Genomic DNA, 18,319 nt, shown 5'->3' on the forward strand with positions numbered 1-18,319 from the left:
ATTAGGTTTTAAGAGCAGCTCTTGTATTATTCTTTGGATAATGGAATTGTGCTTTGGGTTTTTCATAAGTTGAGGTGTGCTGACGTGCCTTATTCTTAGAGGTAGGAAAACATGTTGTTAGACATTCTCTGCATACTTGAACAAACTTTTGAGGTAATTCAGAAAATAATGTTAATATCTCACTTTATGTTCTTCTGATGTGAGCAGTGATGAATAATAGTACTACAGAATTTGAAAGAAAGAAATTATGATAAAGCACCCGCTTCTTCTAGGTGCTTTGTTTTAAACTTAATTGCATGAAGCATTCTAATTAGCTTGAAAATATCAATTTGTAAATATAGCCAACGCATTCAAAAATCCATTTTGTTGTTGTGCCTAGTATTCAACATCTCTTACTTGGTAGGTGCTCAACTAAATATTTATTGAGTACTCTACAACATGAATAGAAGCTTAAGATGATTATCTTGAAATAGTCATGTAGATCAGGTAAATGGTTTATTTACTTCAATTATCTGAATACCCTCAATCTGTCTCCAATTTTCTTTTTTTTATGCTTAAGATTCAGATGGTACAGCATTAAAAGAAAACATTAGGCCATGATAAAAGGATAATACAGAATAATGGTTGTAAGTAGTCGTTTCCCAAGACTGAAATAAATCTGTTCAAAGGACAACTTGACAAACTTTTGCAACTCAAGTTGTTAGTAGAAGAACCCCAAAGCTCCATTCTGCCTATCTTGGGATATTCCTGTGATGGACAAACTTTAGATTAGCTTATGTAGAGATAATCTAAACTGTTTGCATGTCACATTAGCCATTAGCTTTACCTTTGCTTACACAGGTGCAAGTGTATGTGATAACTAGAACTGTTTTTCACTCAAACAGTCGTCCTATTGGTAGAGAGTGTAGCAACTCTATTCTGCATTTACTCTGAAAAAACAGCAGTTTAGTTAATCATGAGTGCAAAGTTTACAGATGCCCAGTTCTGTCATGGATCATTTCATTCCTCATTGCTAGCTTTAATAAGCTTATAAATATAAAAACAGTGACTACTCTGCTTTCTAAGAAGACATGGTATTCTGAGAGCTAAATAAAACTAGTTGGCATCCTTTGTTCATGGCATGAATTCCTATATAAGACCTGGTGTGAATTCATTATTGAAGGACAAAATGCTAGTATGGGGGAAATACTGTTATTTGTTTGCTTTTTAAACAAAGTTTTAACTCCTTTCCATTTTAACAACATTGCTATTTTCACCCTGTACATTACATATTTTAAAACAATTTTTATATTGCATTCATTTCTATTAATTCTGTCATAAATTCCTCTATGTTTAAATTTCTAGATTTAATCGTCAAAAGAATAAAAATAATAAACACGCAATTTTAGAGTATGCTTCACAAGCCTTAGTCACAGAGACTGAATTATCAGCTTTAAGCCCTATCTTTCCTGAATTTCAGATTAGAACTATACTACTACTTTTTTCAAACTGTACTACTTTTTTTCCTCATTATTGAACATCTGAACTTAAGAAGTTCAATATGTACTCTACTACATATAAAATGTGTAAAATATAATTTTAGTCTGATATCCAACATCAAATGTACATTAATGTACAATATAATGTCTAATCTACACTTTCCTTCTCATGAGTCTTTCATTCTTATTTAACTTCTTTTTAGTGTGGTACACATATGTTCAATGGCACTTCCTGACTCCAGAGGTGCTGTTTGACCTTCTCCAGATAGCACCAGGCAGACTTCCGCTGACAAGTGCCTTGGGTGTGTGAGGGGGAGGGGCAGAGAGAGGGCACAGTGGGGATTAAATGCTTTTCAAACAGCTTGTATGTGATCCTCCTTATCATAACTCTGCCTTTATCCCCTAGTCCAGAAATGCCTGGTGCTGTCAATTCCCATGCTGTTTCCAATGCTGGAGAGTAAATTGGGTTGGTTTTCAGTTTTCTCCGTTGCTGCTTTGGATTTTAACTTTCTCAGGTTTCCTAAGTCAGTTACCATGCATTTGCCCTCTAGCTTCCAAACTTTTAAGATTATATCCTTACCAGAAAAAATATTTTAAAATAACATCTGAACCAAAAAAGTAATGTATTTGAATACATTCGTTTCTTTGATTGCAGAATTTTCTATTTTATTGGAATAGCTCTGTGAGTGAATTTGTGTTTCGGTTCAGGGGTTCCAGTTTTTTGTTTTTGTTTTTTGGCTCACGGGTCCAGCCTCTCCGCGGCATGTGGGATCTTCCCGGACCGGGGCATGAACCCATGTCCCCTGCATCGGCAGGCGGACTCTCAACCACTGCGCCACCAGGGAATCCCAGGGGTTCCAGTTTTGATCTCAAATGCCCATAGGGGCCAGGCAGGTATTCTGGCTCCTCTCACTGGTTCAAAACCTCAGACAGGTCAGGGTCAGAAATAATTAGTTAAGTTTGGGAGAACCCCAGAGCAATACAACCCGGGCCCTATTTTCCCTTTGGGACAATAGGAGAATCCTTGCTCCAGTAGGGTAGAGATGACTTTGTGACACAGTGGTGAGACTGAGGGCTTGAGACAGTCCCCACCTCCCCAGCCTGCTGGTTCCCATGTTTGTACTTGGAGAGGACAGTTTCATAAGCTCCCCTGGGTCCCCAGTGAGGTGCATGGGAAGTAGGTAAGACGTGCAAGTAAGGGGGCATTGCCGTGGAGCCACCATAGTGAGAGGCAAGGTGACAAATCAGAGCCAGGGGCCAGATAGGGTTCATGTCTGAGATGCAAAGGATCCAAGAATCCAGGGAAGGCTGAGCTGAGACTTTTGGACGTGGTGGTAGAGGTGGGCTTGTTGCCTGGTCCCAACTATGTTGAGAAAATGGAGCACAAGTGGAATCATGGGTTTCAGCAGAGAATACAAGCAAGACCCCAGGAGACCAGCAGCCCCTCCCTTCCTCAGGGACGTCCCTTGGAGGTGCCGTCCTGGGAAGGAGAAGGTGGTGGTGGTCAGCCTTGAGAATAAAGAACTAGCCTTGATAGAGTCTGAACCTTGACTTAGAATACTTATCTGAAAGAGACATTTAAAATGAAAGAGACTATTTCAAAGCAGCAGAAACTGTTTTAATCTGAAAGAGACTGCATCACCTTTAACTAGCAAATTTAAGAGTTCCCCTCCTATCAGCAGAAACTGTGGGCTCAGAAGAGTGAATGAGTTATGAAAACTAAAGAAGCCACATTTTTCTTAAAATACCTGAGTTGTTAGTGTACACGACGAGATATGACTGGGCCCTCTCATTGGAATGTTGATTTTATCTGAATTCATTGAGTGCCACTTCGTTAGGTATTTTAAAAATGTTTTATGTATTTATTATGTATGCTGCATCCAGTAGTATAACTGTTTGAATATGAAACTAGAGAGATCTAGGGAATTTCTCCCTGACATGCACTATTATAGTTAAAACAGATAACAGACACCTGCAGGACTGTCTTAGAATACAAGATTGTCATTTGTCGTAAGTTGCAATTGCAAAATCAACTGGTTAAGGAAGGGCAATTAGACTCCCCCTAAAATCTTGACGTTTACATGTTTGATGGTCATATTATAAATGTAAAATATAGAGTGTGACATAAAAATTATTGCTCTAAATTTCACTAAGTTATTGCTAGCTCCAAAGAGAAATACAGTTGAATGTATGTTTCTGTTAGAGCAGGCATCTTCCGCCCATTCCTGCTCCTGAGGATACAATGAGATAAGTGTCTAAAAGCTTGGTTCTAGATTTGGAGTCAGCCCTTTGCTCTACTTCTACCCCAAGCCGTTAACGTCTGCCTGTGAGGGTGCGCCTGGGTGAGTGCATGTTCCGTCTGCCGGAGACTTAAGCTTTGGGATAAAGAGTGACTGTGTCGTAGCCCTCTGGGGGCCTCATGCGGGCCCGTGCGTGGGTTTCGCAGTACAGCTCCCCCTCCACGAAGAAGTAGCCCTTTTGTTTGAGGTTGAGGTTACAGTCAGCACACACGAAGCACTCTGGATGCCGATGCTTGTCCCTCACCTTCACAACCGCACCACTGTTGGGGGAAAGGAGGCCTCGTGAAAAAAAACCCAGAAAGCCAGAAACATGATACAAAGGCAGACAGCACTACAGATGAGGCAGGTGTTAATCTGTTTCACGTTCAGGAAACAATAGCTGCAAAGCTGGGCACAGCTGTGGAACTGATGTAGTTGTCAGGGAGAGCCAAGACCACCATAGTAAACCTTCACATGTGTCTCTCTGTTGTTGACATGTGAATATTTTTCAGATCTTTTTCAAACAGGTTTTTTTTGTTTTTTTTTTTAGAAAAATGATAGGATCCTTACTTCATGATCATTCCCCATTGTTTCTTTGAAAGAGGGAGACATGATACAGATAAAACTGACACCTCTGCAAAGGATTCTGATTTTGGCCAAGGTTGTTGTCTACACAACTAAAAGTCCCTCTGCTTACTGTCTAGCTTGGTGATCCAGCCTCTATTCTATGGAACACAGAGAGAACAGATCAAAGGGCAGAGATGGAATTTCCACTGGTGGGTGGACTTGGCCTCTACCGTCAAAGCAGTTTACTTCAACTAGGGGGCAATCATTGCTTCATGTAACATCACAACCTGTTGTATGTTCTGAGGTCCTGTCTGCTCCCATCTCCCTGTCCTGCTTGTTTCTCTGTCTCACAGCCCCTTCTGTGCTGTAACCAGGCTTATCTCCCACTGCCCTCCTGGGATGAGTCCTGGGTAAGTGGACAGATGGTGCCTCAGTGTGTGAGCTAATGACAGAGGAACAGAAAAAAGGGATGGAGGAGGTGACCACATGGGGCATGAGGTGGAGAGACTGAAATGCTCTCGTTCACTTGAAGGTTTGAACTGGCAAGTGTAGCTATTCACACATGAAGTCCCTTGAAATGGAAGCTGACTCTATGTCTAAAAATCATATTTCAATATTTGTGCAACTTAAGAAACCACGTAAAGATAATGTGTTTTAATTAATAACTGGGTGACCCCCATATTTGTTTTCCTGAGTTTATACAGAAAAGGAAGTGTTCAAAGACTATACAGAAAAGGAAGTGTTCAAAGACTATATACATTAACAAAGGGAGGGCTTTTTGAAGTGAAGTTATTCTTGGAAATGACTTTTTAAATATACTTCTGGGGTGGTTTCTTTTCACCAGAATATGTCTGAAATTATAAGTCAAGATATTCGACTCACATTCTATGCTAATTTGGGGGTACATCGAAGGAATTCTGGTCAAAATGTGCTAAATGTGTGGACATTATGTTTCCAGTCAATGAATAGAAATTTGTTTTTCATAAAACTTAAAACCTTTTCTATACACGGAGTCTTAAAGTACAAGAAATAGAGAACTGACAGCAAGATTTATGATGAATTTTGGGGTTGAAAATGAAACTTACACAATGCCACTCCCACATTTGTCACAGAGTGGCATCTTCTGTGTGCTGCCAGCACCGCATGGGACTTTTGTAACTGGAGCTCTCACACTCCGAGTTCCAGCAGGACGGTCATCTGAAAAACAGAGTGTTTCCATTTATGGCAAGGGAGCAGCTGGCAACAGTTTATACTTTGCTTCTATTTTAAGGTGTGCACTTTAACCTGAGGAATTCTTAGTTGCGCCCACAATATCATTTAGGAAGAAGCAGGACTGGTTCAAGCATAATTTGTTCTCAAACGGGACCTTACAAAACAAAATTAGTTAAAAATTGTTGTAGTTGTTGTCATAGGGACCTGTTACAAAATGCCCAGAGGGGCAGAGGGCATTTTGCATTCTTCTTTTTTTAATTGTGGTTAAAATATACATAAAATCGACCATCTTATCTATTTTTAAGTGTGTAATTCAGTAGCATTAAGTATATTCCCAATGTTGTGCAACCATCACCAATATCTATTTCGAGAACTTTTTCATCATCCAAAACAGAAACTCTGTACCCAGGAAACATTAATTCCATATTCCCCCCTCCTTCCAGACCCTGGTGATCTCTGTTCTGCTTTCTGTGTCTATGACTTGCCTATTCTAGGGTCCTCATACAAATGGAATCGTACAATATCTATCCTTATGTCTCTGGCTTATTTCACTTAGCAGAATGTTTTCAAGGTTCATCCATGTTGCAGCATGTATCAGAATTTTCATTTTTAAGGCTGAATAATACTCTATGGATATAGCACATTATGTATATCCATTCACGTGTGGATAGACGTTTAGGTTCTTTCCACCTTCTGGCTGTTGTGCATAATGCTTCTATGAACGCTGGTGTACGAGGATTGGTTTGAGTCCCTGCTTGCAGTTCTCCTGAGTATACATGCAGCAGTGGGTTTGTGGATCCTATGGCAATTCTATGTTTAACTTTTTGAGGAACCACCTTACTGTTTCTCACAGTGGCTGCACCATGTTACATTCCCCATCAGCAATGCACAAGGGTCCCCATTTCTCCATACCGTCACCAACACTCATTTTCCATTTTTTTTTTGATAGTGGCTATATTAATGGGGCAGTTTGCATTTTTGTGCAACTTCTGAAGGACAATATATCTCTTGGAAGTGGAAAAACATTGGTAAGAGTATGAACTCTGAAGACAGCAGGAGTGGGCTGGAGACCCAACTCTGTTTCTTACTCACTGTGTGACTTTGTACAAATCCACCCTCTCTATGCCTCATTTTCTCTTTTGTTAAATAGGGGAAGTAATAGCTCCTACCTCACTGAGTTATTGTGAGGATTAAATGACCATGTGTGCAAAGCACTCAGCACAGGATTTGGAGCACAGTAAGGGTTCATTCCAGTGTTATTTAAAAATTTTGATGATCATGACACCCTGGAATATGGGGGAGGCTGAGAAATTTTGCAACATTTTATGATCTATAAGCTGAGCTAGCCCTTGACTACTGTGGATGGGATTTGTCTTCAGCACCCTTTAATCACCAAGTTGGTGGCTACCTGGATATGTCTGGAAGCTCCTTTCCTTAACCAAGTACCACCCAAGTCCTTTTCAGCAAAGAATCATTTGATGACTGATTAAAATCGGGGTTTTTTTGTTTGTTTGTTTTGTTTTGTTTTGCGGTACGCGGGCCTCTCACTGTTGCGGCCTCTCCCGTTGCGGAGCACAGGCTCCGGACGCGCAGGCTCAGCGGCCATGGCTCACGGGCCCAGCCGCTCCGCGGCATGTGGGATCTTCCCGGACCGGGGCACGAACCCGTGTCCCCTGCATCGGCAGGCGGACTCTCAACCACTGTGCCACCAGGGAAGCCCTAAAATCGGTTTTTAGACTCTCATTCCCATTATGCTTGCTGCCCTCCCCCACCCTGATCCTTCCAATAGCCTCTATCAATAACGTTTCAGCAGATGTTCACGACTGCTCACCATCGTTCACTAGTTCCTGGAGCACCCTGAAGGAGCCTGACTGGCGAGGCTGAGTAGGTTCATTACGATTGTCGTGGAGCATCCGGTACACATCCGACTGGGGGGGCACTGGGGAGGCCGTGGGTTCACTGAAACACAGTATGATGGGTGAAACAGCATCAGGAGTGTGTGTATGTGCAAGAAGCCACAAGATATCAACAAGCAGTGATCACTATATTTACAGCAACTCCTGGACAGAGATTCAGTGGTTTCAAGTTAATCTCTGTTATATCAATAGCTAAAAATATAATGTGAATTCACACGGGTTCCCTTAAAAATATCAGTAAGTAACCTGGGGGTCACATCATCATTTCTCCATGTGGCAAAATCCTTTGGAGGGCAACTAAAATGTGATTGTTAGGAAATAGTAATTTAAAAAATAATGCTTGCGTCTGATGGATATATAATTATAATGTGAACAAAATTAACCTTTCTCAGGAAAAAAAAGGACAACATACACATGATAGAAAGTGCACGAGTGAGCCCGGTTTGATTAGTCTCAGTCATAAAGATGTCAGTAAAATTCAGATTCATTTCTGATATTAAACCAACAGTGTATGGTTTAGTTTTGTTAACTCCTGTAGACAACAAAGGTATCATTTTGCTTGTAAACTGAAGAAATTCAACTTGTCAGTGTTTGAAAGTGCATAATGTAGCAACTTTCACATAGAAGTCAGCTTTGTTGGCTACTAAATAGCCACATTATAATTCATTTCCAAAAATGATTGAAGCTTTATTTTAATAAACTTTCTACAGATATATTCATGATGAACAATAAAAAAAAAAGCCACAATAAAAATACATGTCAGGGGCTTCCCTGGTGGCACAGTGGTTGACAGTCCACCTGCCGATCCAGGGGACACGGGTTCGTGCACCGGTCCGGGAAGATCCCACATGCCACAGAGCGGCTGGGCCCATGAGCCATGGCCGCTGAGCCTGCGCGTCCGGAGCCTGTGCTCCGCAACGGGAGAGGCCACAACAGTGAGAGGCCCACGTACCGCAAAAAAAAAAAAAAAAAAAAAAAAAAACATGTCAGGCACTGAGTTGCTTTATTATTTTATGTCATTTAATTGCATTATCTAGAAAAGGTAGTTGTTATTTGCACATATTTTTATTACCAGTGTCATATTTGGAAGTAATCATCTTATATATCTGAAACTCCTTGCAAATGGCTTTGAGATACATTATGGTATTATTATCACATTGTATTCATCCCAAGAATTATCTTTGGGATATTGTTACATAGCACTCAAGCATTATCATACTTTATAATGGCTCTATAATATTGAAAGAAGTAATAAGATTTTATCTTATAATAAATTTTTTTAATTGAAAATGCTTGATGGCAAAAGTACTTTGAACAAATATACATAATAAAGAAGAAATTAGTCAAAATAGCGATCAATGGAAATTAAATGTCTATAGCAGTAGCTTGAGATATTCATTTATAAACCCTTATTCATGGCAAAAATTTTAAATGAAAAATAATTAACTCTCCACAAGATGCCATTAGAAGAGAAAAGAGGTATCATCTCCTTTAAAACTTCTCTGAACCTCCCATCCCTTTCCCAGTTTTTGACCCCCAAAGGAGAAACATAGATTATCCCAGATTATAAATCACTTTTGAGAAGTATTGTACCAGACATTCATAAACTACACTGCAGTTTTTCAAAAGACATATACGTTTGGTCCTTCCATGATTTCAGTTTATTGTGATCTGTCACATAAAACTCTACTTGGTTAATTTTTCAAATCGCCCTTATCATTAGGCCTAGGTATCTGCAATAAATCCTTAGTATTTTTTTTTGAAAGCTTCTCACAAAGCTTTCTTTCAATGATAAGACAGTGTACAAGACACCAGTAAAGTTGACATTGCCCATGTGTTTAGTTAATATGCTGATGGTTCAAAAAGACTCATATTACCTCATTGAGGGCGTTTCCCCTAGGGCTGTTGAAACCTGACCCTGAAGTGTTTCCATAATATTGCCATCTGAGTACAACTGCATAGGTGTATTAAACTGAGCATGTATAATCTTCACACCAGGAAGTTCCATTTCCAAAGGAATGTTAGGGGCCATCTTAGCAGCAACTTTCAAGTCACCTGGGCAAATAGTACTAAGAGTACTGACAGAAGAAGGGGTGCTACGTCCACTGCCACCGTCAATACCGGACGGAGTACTGCATCCACTGTGTTAATGACCACGTTACACAGAGATGACACAGGAACCAGAAAATCCAGACAGGAGAACACAGAGAACAAGTACAGAGAGGTTAAAAGTAAGAGGTGAATTAAATCAAATGAAAAAGAAATATTTATTTCTGGCTAGAAGTTATTTTCAAAAGGGAAGACATTTAAAAATTCATGATTGAAAAACGTTTAACAAAATTAAAAGGTACAGGTGATATTGCATTGTTTGGCTCTGTTCTACTAGACAATGTGTTCTATGAGGTGAAGGCTTCATGTAAAAAGAGCTGTGCATAAAGGAAGTGGCTCAGGGAAATTACATTAGCGGGACATCCTTTTACATTTCTGAGCTGCAGTTTTTAAAACTAAAATATTAATGAACGATCCTTCACAAATAGTAATATGAATATGCAGCATGAAGATCCAATCAAATATTTAGGCTAAACGTTTCAAAATAAGAAGTATTTTCAGAAATGCAGTTGGGCCTTAATTGAATAGTAATTGGCAACTTGTAGGTTATGTGATAGAGATTATGTTTTAAGACTATTTTGTAAATATTTTATTGTTACTATTTTAACTTTTTCTACTTTCATTCATTCATTTTGTGAAGACTACACTTTAAAAAATTGTTCAGTGATTTGATATAGGCTCTAGAAACAGCCAATAAATGCCTGTCACCTTGAAATGAATGATTAGAGGGGAAATAAGGTGATCTCAAACTCTGTGAATGCTACTTAGAGCTAAGATATATATATATATTTCTTTTATACATAGCTACTTCTTGTAAAATTTTGGAAGCACACATATATTTCCATGCATATTTCTCATTTCCTTTTAAAGACAATTTAAGGCAACTCATTATTAAAACACCAGAAAGGCCAGTCATGCAATTTTAAGGACAACGACAGAAATTTCTTATTCGCTATGAATAGAATTTTCCGTGCATAAGAGGTTAGTCATAACTGATGCCAACGACTAAAAAGTCATTTTTCTACGTGCATTTTAAGTGCAGCATGAGAAATGCATTTTTTGAGAAAAGGAATATATTGGTTTTTTTTAAGCGCAGTCATTTAAGACAAAGCTAAAAGAAATAGTAATATTAGTGTGAACTTCAGTCATGCCTGCAGGTTAGTGTTGCTGTAAACTGAAGGCAGAGAACAATTTATATGGTGTGTTTTCCTGAAAGTGTCCTCTGAGGGCTCAAGTATGGCCGCATACTTGCATTTACTCTCTAGGGCCACTAATGCCAACCTCAGCCCCATTCAGAGAGCAAAAACCAAAAGCATATATTGGGCATTGATTTTACTGGCTTCATCAATGCTGCAGCCTGGATAGTCTGAGCAACCCATGTCACTAGATGAATTAAAATTTTTGTGTGTGTTGTGTTATCCAGTTCAACCACCTGCAAAGACTGAATCGGGCAGGTATATATGGACTTGCTCCTTCACTTCCCGACTACTGAGAACTTGTTTGAAACTCAATCAGTAAATTGGTTGATCATGTACAAAAATGTCATATGGTTTATTCACCATTTTCATAGGCTCAACCCTATGCTGAAATTGACTTCAGTTGGTAAAAGAATAGAAATAACATTTCAGTTATAGTGCAGTTTAGTCAGGATCGTATTGATTTGACCTCAGTATAATGAAGTTTATTAAATTGTAATTTAGGGATTTGAAACACTGAGTTTCAATATTGGGAGACTTGGGCTCAAAATAGTGAACCTTTTCAACAAGCATTTATAACTACTCGACCTTACTGTGTGCCAGGCATGGTGCTAGATAGTGGAGAAGTAAACTATGGTCATCTCAGAACTTACAGATACACCTTATTTTACAGTTGTAATTAGTATTACATTTTTTTCTGTTATTAGTGTTCTTATATACATGCATGCTTGTGTATATAACTTTATTTAAGCAGAGACTGTGTCTTCTATTTCCTAGTTTCTTTATCATTCTATTTAGGGGCCCGTGTCTATTGAATAGATAGGAAATAAACCCTAAGCAAAAAACAATTATCTTTTTATAAATTTCTGGGACAATTTAAAAAGAGCTCTTGAACTGATGCTTTAAATAAAATAGTTTTCATGGACTCTAGTCACTGTGGAGATCATCATGGGTCACCATGACCTATTCCTGTGACCTGGAAAGGTAGATACCATTGAGATTTCTTGACATTGACTTACTGGCTTGGCAACCTGTAAGGTTGATGATACACTCAATTACTCTCATACACCTGGATAGATCATTAGACAGAGAACTAACTTCCCTGGTGTGTATATAAACTTGGGGACATGCTTCCAGAAGCGACTTGTCCAAAAACCACTCACCAGATTGTATTTTATCATTTGGATCTAGCCTTGTATATATTTTTAATGATAGCTGTGGCTTTAAACATTTACATATTTTCATATGAAAATACTGGTCTTTTAATAATGCTTCAATTATGATGAAACCATTGAAAGAACCGTAACTAATAGTAAGACCCAGGGAAATGAATATATTAGCATCTCCAACTTACTTCTGATTCAAAAGTTGTTTATTAATGGTGTAGTTATTGCTTGGTAAGTAGCCACTCAAAATTCCACCTTGATGAACAATCATTTGGTAAGAACAAGAAATTCAGAAGCTAGAGCAAATAGTGAGGGGGCACAGGAAGAAAGGAAGGATAATAGAAGCATTTTTTTATAATTTTTTTAAGATTTGTGTACTGGTACCTGTTTTTTAAGCAGATCCTCTCATCTCTGTTTTTCCACTCCCCTCTTCCAAATTTAGCTAGATTGAAAGGCACCAGCTTACAATGACAAAATTATGAGTGGCTTATTATTATCACCATGTTTGAATTAAAATGAAAATGTAAGAGAAGGGCATTACATACCTGAATCTCCTTGACTTTCCCTGAATTTTTATAAAATTAAATGTTATTGGTCTTCAGCAAAAGCAAGATCTGTGTTACTCTAATGTAGCATTTTATCTGAGCCTCGCGGAGTCCTATGGCTCAAGTTAGTGAGCTTACCATTATGCTAAGCTCAAAAGAGTGCAAGTAGATCCATTTTACTCTGCTTCTCTGGGAAGATGCATATATTATGTATATATTTATTCAATAGCGAAAGAGCATTTTAACTTTTAATCCAATTTTTTTTAATGTTATTTAGAGTGGTGTTGGGAAGCTGTTGAATGTGGAGAAATAGAGAAAAGATACAGAGGAAAATGGAATATGAAGAAGGCAAAAACTAAGAGAAGCAAAAAAAAAGGATTGTTCAGAGTTGCCAGTATGAGGGAAGGGTAACAGCTCCTGATTCTTCTTGCTACTCAGGAAGTCTGATTAGGTACTCTTGGGCTTTTGTTCCTTTATCTAATGAACATTTGTTGAGCATGTACTCTGTCCCAGCCCCTTTTCTGGGTGCTGGGGATATAATATGTAGTGGGGGCAGATGTATTTGGTAGTCATTGCCTTTTTAGCATCTTTCTCCTGCTCTTTTACTCCACTCCTTCTTTCTGAGTCTGATATCACAAAATTGTCTGACTTATTTTGAGGTAATCCTCTGGCCCTGACTGTAGCTTATGGAAAGGTCTGCACACGGAAATCATATATCAAGTGATGGCTGACCATCCACAGCAGGCATCATAAACTCAGATGTCTCCAGGGGCCAGGAGGGTCACACATATATGAAAATGGGCCAGGTATCATACGCTAGGCATGATGGGCATTTTGGCAAGATAGAGGGTAGATATTCCATCTTAAACTTAAATTCAATATTTTTAAAAACGGGAGGGTTAAATAAAACATTGTGAATTGACTCCACCTATGGACCCCTATTAGTGACACCTGATGTAGATCGTTATTCAATGATCCTAACCTGTTAGAATTGATCCAGCCTAACCCCCAACTTCCTTCCTCTGGGCTGATTGATGTAGCTGAGGTCAGAGGAATGGGTTTGAGGTTTCCCGAAGTCACTATTTCCTGATGTGGCAAGACAGGGCATTAATTTCTTTCCTCGTAGGTTGGAATTCAGTTTCTAGAGAAGATTTGAAAAGGATCATCTGAAGATGATCTGTTTCTCTGACAGACAAGAAGAGATATTATTGCTCATTTTTATTCCAGTGTGTGCAGTTATCCACGAGGATAACGCAGTAGATCTCTCTGCCTCCAACTCTTTCTTTCTTTATACTTATTTTCCCCAAGTGGAAAAGTTCCTTTTCAAGTGGCTTCTCTTCCTTTGCAAGTATCCATAAGAACGCAAATTTATTTTTATGTAAGAGCTAGAATGAGTGGGATTACCCACTGGGCTCTGATGGTGCAATGAGAATTAGGTGCTGAGATGGGATGATCAGAGACTGTCAAACATGGAAAGCTACACCAGCCTTTCCACGTTTGCCTCACCTGCTTCCTTACTCCTGACCGGGGGCTGGTTTTCATTTTTGTGACTGCTGCCTGGGCCTTCCTGCCCTGGGATAGGGTATGTCTGCCTGCCTCAGAAGGTCACTGTGTTCTGGACGGGATCCTCAGAACGGCAGGGGTATCAGTTATAAATACACACAGAGATTGCATAATATTTCACAGCTCTATAATCTGGTCAATATTTACTCTCTTCTCTGCTAAGTGAATTTGTTTCTTTTGCTTTTGAAATAAGCTTCAAAATGAGAAAAGTCACTCCAAACACCTAAGAGTTATGTGTCTTGGTGATTAGTAGGATTTATTAAAGATGCATGCACTCCAAACTTCACAATCTTAAAGCTTTATGACCTGCTTCGGCCTGGAATTATGAAAGGTTTGGGCCGAATATTGTGCTTGTGTTCAAAGTAGTTCACATCCTGTGAAAACAAAGGGTTAAAAAAGTCCCTCAGTGGAAGACTAATATATATATATATATTTAGATAAAATTAAATGAACAATAATCGTACAGAAAGGATTATTTACCACCAAATATTGACATGACTAAGAAGGGTGATGATGGAACCAGAGCGATTTCTTCCTTTTAACCATCTATTCACTAAATGTTCGGGAACTGGCAGATTGGACTCCAGAACACTAGAACCATGTTCTAGATGCTTGTCTTTAAGATAAAAATCTGATCGTGCCTTCAGGAAAGTAAAAATAAAACAGCAAGAGCTGGACTTTTGAAAGGAAGAGAAGCCATACTATCACCATTAAGAACATGGTGGCCAGAAACCAAGTGGAGTACTTACTTTTGAGGTGAGCTAGGAATGAGCCCCCGCAGCTGCCCGTGAAGCGCATCTTGTATATTGCTGGTTGAATAGAGCCCAATGGGTGAGTTATAGGAAGCGCTCACTACCTGTCTTTTGTCATCAATGTTTGCTGCTGCAACAAAAGGCTGGGCCCTTCTGTTGTACCCGGCACCAATGGGTTTGAACTCCTGTACAACGGCAGACAAAATACACAGAGCCACAGAATGCACAACAAAGCCGTTAACGCGCAAATCAACAGCATCGCTCTTGTTAATCAAGGTTTCTTTACCACTACGAGATTAATGGCCAGGTTAAGGGAAGACTGCATTCGCCGTGAACTTTACATGTGCTGTAATCACCCACCAGATGTTCAGGTGCAAAGGAACTGACCTTATTTGAAATATTATAAAATAATTTGAATATTATACCTCTTGTCTGCTCCCTACTGACTTCTACATCTAGAGCTTTTAAGAAATTCTCATAAGACTCATTTGAATCCAGAAATTTTGTGTCAGAAGTGAGATTTTTGGCTTAGAAAATTATTCTACTTAACATTTTCTTAAGTAGAACTTATATATGCTTTCTCTTCTAGTAATATCTTAAAATTTCCCCCATTTTAGAAAACGGGAGAATAAAACAATCAGAAAGGGAGTGAGCATTTATGAATAAGTGTACTGAATCATTATAGCTAATCCAAGTTTTTTTCTTAATTCCTACAACAAACAAAATTCTTAATTTGCATTAAGATATAACCTTAAATTTAGAAAAAGTAATAGGAATTAAAAGACTTTCCTTATGAAAGCAGGAATAACATTTATAGAAAACCCTCCCTTTCTATTGTGATGATTTCATGTTGTGCGTTCATGTTTACTCTAATCCCAGAAAGACTTAAGTCAGCAATTTAGAGAGAGCTAATTTATATGATTCACAAAAGGATTTTCACTTCATTGCTTTGGGAAGAGGACCAAACGTCACTCCTAAACCTGGGTGTGAAACATGCCTGAATGATCGGAAACTCTGTATTACTGTCTTCTAATGTAGGAATCACGTTTTCCAGTTTTTATACAGATTTATAATTTTGTAAAGTTCATTAAACTTTTTTTGTCTTCTAAGCAACAGAAGAAAACCAAAAGGGAATGCTGAAATACACACAAGCTGATTCTCTTTCCAAATCTTTTCATTTGGCAGAATTAGTAAGATCAGTCTTTACAATATTTTTGCTCACACATTCACATCAACTTCCTTTACTTTTGACTGTGCCACCAGTGTTTCACACGGTACAAACATTTATGATTATTTGGAATGGTTAATGGAGACTCTTTTGATTAAAAGAATAAAAAGGTCTTGTAATATTCATATCATTTTTTTTCTTGTCATTGTAGGTGAGTAAGATGTGGGATGGTGCTTTTAAGAAAAGAGATTGTATTCCTCTCTTAGGGGTGGAACCACAGTTTTGCATGGTGATTCCAGAGAACACCAGTGACTTCCTTTAGAGACCCAAGCAGCACACTGCTTCCTTTTGGTTCTCCTGAGCAGGCAGTTGTCACACACACTCCCTATTCCCCCATCTAGGCCTGTTGGCAAAGCCCACTTAAAAAATAGTTATGACAAGGCAAATGGGGTGCCTCTTGAAATACTAGCCCTGCAGCGTCTTTGACTCCAGCTGCCCCAAATCTCATGGTACCTGAAAATCTGTGATGTGGTAAAGAGGAGCTTTTCTCTCAACAACACTGGGCAGCAAAATTTAACAGCCTCCTGAACTTGAAAAGAAGGTCTGAGTTGAATACAAAGCCTGTGATTCTATAGTATGATTGAATTGACTAATATCTTATTGATTCAGGTTTTTTATCTCCAGAATAATGACTCACTGCCTAGAAGTTGGTTGGGTGACAATGTAGTTGCTGATATAAGATAGCAGAATGACTGAAACAGCCAAATATGGCTTTAGAAAAATGCTGAATCCCAGAACATGTGAAAATGTGTGCAAACATTTATATACTGGTACAATCTGATTGCTTTGGCTGATTTAATAATGAATTTGGAGTGGCTGTGTTTTATGATTAACCATTATGATTAGCTGTTATTATGGCATGAAAAAAGTGAATGGCAAATAATTGTAAGTAATGACAATGGCCATAATTCAAGCCTTTGCTTCTCTTTTGGATATGAAAGAAGACAGAAGGCTAATTGCCTAATTTAGTTACGGTGGACTATAAATTTATCTCTCAGGTTCATTAAAAGAGTGAATCAGGAAGTACTGAAGGAATCAAGCTGTGTGGAATTCAGCTTTTGTTTTTATTTTTAAACTGAGAGTGATATGCCTTAAAGATCTTGGTATATAGAATTGAATTTACAAAAATTAGGAAAAATAATGGGATGGCTTTATGGGGGAAAAAAATCTCTGCCCTTATTTCTTCTGTCTTAAAATTATAAATAAACATGATTGGCAACTGTCCTATAAATGAGGCATCTTCTCTGAAAATATTTGTGCAATAATAGTCTCTAGCAGTACTTCCAAAAAGCAGCACATAAGTTAATTAGCTCCAAGCTTTTTCTTTGCCATTTTCAGTTTTAGTTACATATTGCAAAAGTCACAAAAGTGTAATTTGTTAAAATAAAACTCTATTTTCCACTCAGATCATAAAAGGAAGTGTTTCTAATACAGGCTTCAAACATTTGTATTTAGCTTTTGCGAAGCATTAGTTTATGGGCTGCTGTAGTCATTCCAAAAAAAGCACAATGAAGTGTATACACTAAAGGTAAACAAAACATTTAAATATGGCACGGAGAGGCAACATTCTATCCAAGTCTTACATCATTGTTGATGGTCAAACAGAATCAAAAGACAAAACCAACGGGAAGTTTGCTATTCCACTTTAATTCCTTTTTATATTTTCCTGGAAAATCATTAGTAATGGAAAATACTAGTAAAACAAATTATGTAGCAGTTAATAGAGTCCAGCTCTTGTGTTTATTCTACTCAGACAAAAGCATCTAAATGATTATGTCTTAAGAATCCAACAAATAATCATTGCAGTTAATTAGATTTTTACATATTATTTTTAACTGTTAGGAGCTCATATTAAGGAGTAATATTCTGAATTAATGGAATGCTAGAGCTGCCAGAATCAAAGCTAAGTAACTTGACAGAGATCCGCTGCCTTTGGGAGAATATGCACCTCTTGACAGCAATCTCCCACGTCCTTGAAATGACCTCAGCAATGATGTCATTCTAAGACAGTTCACCTTTCAGTTTCTTACTTGGATAAACATTCGGTCTGAGAACTGAGACAAAAACCAGCTCCAACAGATACAACATGTTTGATACATGTGTGATAATATACAGATCTGTTTATTTATAAGAAAAAAATGCCTGTGAAATGAGGGAAACTATGTCAAGTGATCATATATTTGATCAAGCCACACTGAGTAAATGATGATATTTTATCGTGTTTGGAATTTATGAACAATCCCTGCCCCCCTCCTCATGCTCACCCCTTAAATGAAAAATAAAGCCACCCTTATAATTATTTTTTCTT

The 18,319-nt window shown here is 38.3% G+C and overlaps 1 protein-coding gene across 3 annotated transcripts in view; it reads right to left on the reverse strand.

The window, feature by feature from the left end:
• Positions 1 to 3,074: 3,074 nt before the first annotated feature.
• The window catches only part of PDLIM3 (PDZ and LIM domain 3), a 30,516-nt gene continuing 15,271 nt past the window's right edge, over positions 3,075 to 18,319 (reverse strand). Inside the window, exons 4-9 of one of the 3 annotated variants that reach the window (XM_032618429.1) lie at positions 14,338 to 14,405; positions 9,330 to 9,593; positions 7,368 to 7,495; positions 7,072 to 7,077; positions 5,410 to 5,521; positions 3,075 to 4,038 (exon numbers count right to left, since the gene is read on the reverse strand). In XM_032618429.1, the coding sequence (XP_032474320.1) occupies positions 3,849 to 4,038; positions 5,410 to 5,521; positions 7,072 to 7,077; positions 7,368 to 7,495; positions 9,330 to 9,593; positions 14,338 to 14,405 (768 nt within the window). In that variant the 3' untranslated portion in view covers positions 3,075 to 3,848. Of the gene's footprint in view, positions 4,039 to 5,409; positions 5,527 to 7,071; positions 7,078 to 7,366; positions 7,496 to 9,329; positions 9,594 to 14,337; positions 14,406 to 14,780; positions 14,969 to 18,319 lie in introns of all 3 variants that reach the window. The other 2 variants (XM_032618428.1, XM_032618430.1) reach the window with 2 other exon arrangements.

The sequence above is a fragment of the Phocoena sinus genome, chromosome 21 (genome assembly GCF_008692025.1).
Source record: "Phocoena sinus isolate mPhoSin1 chromosome 21, mPhoSin1.pri, whole genome shotgun sequence".
Taxonomy (NCBI): Eukaryota; Metazoa; Chordata; class Mammalia; order Artiodactyla; family Phocoenidae; genus Phocoena; species Phocoena sinus.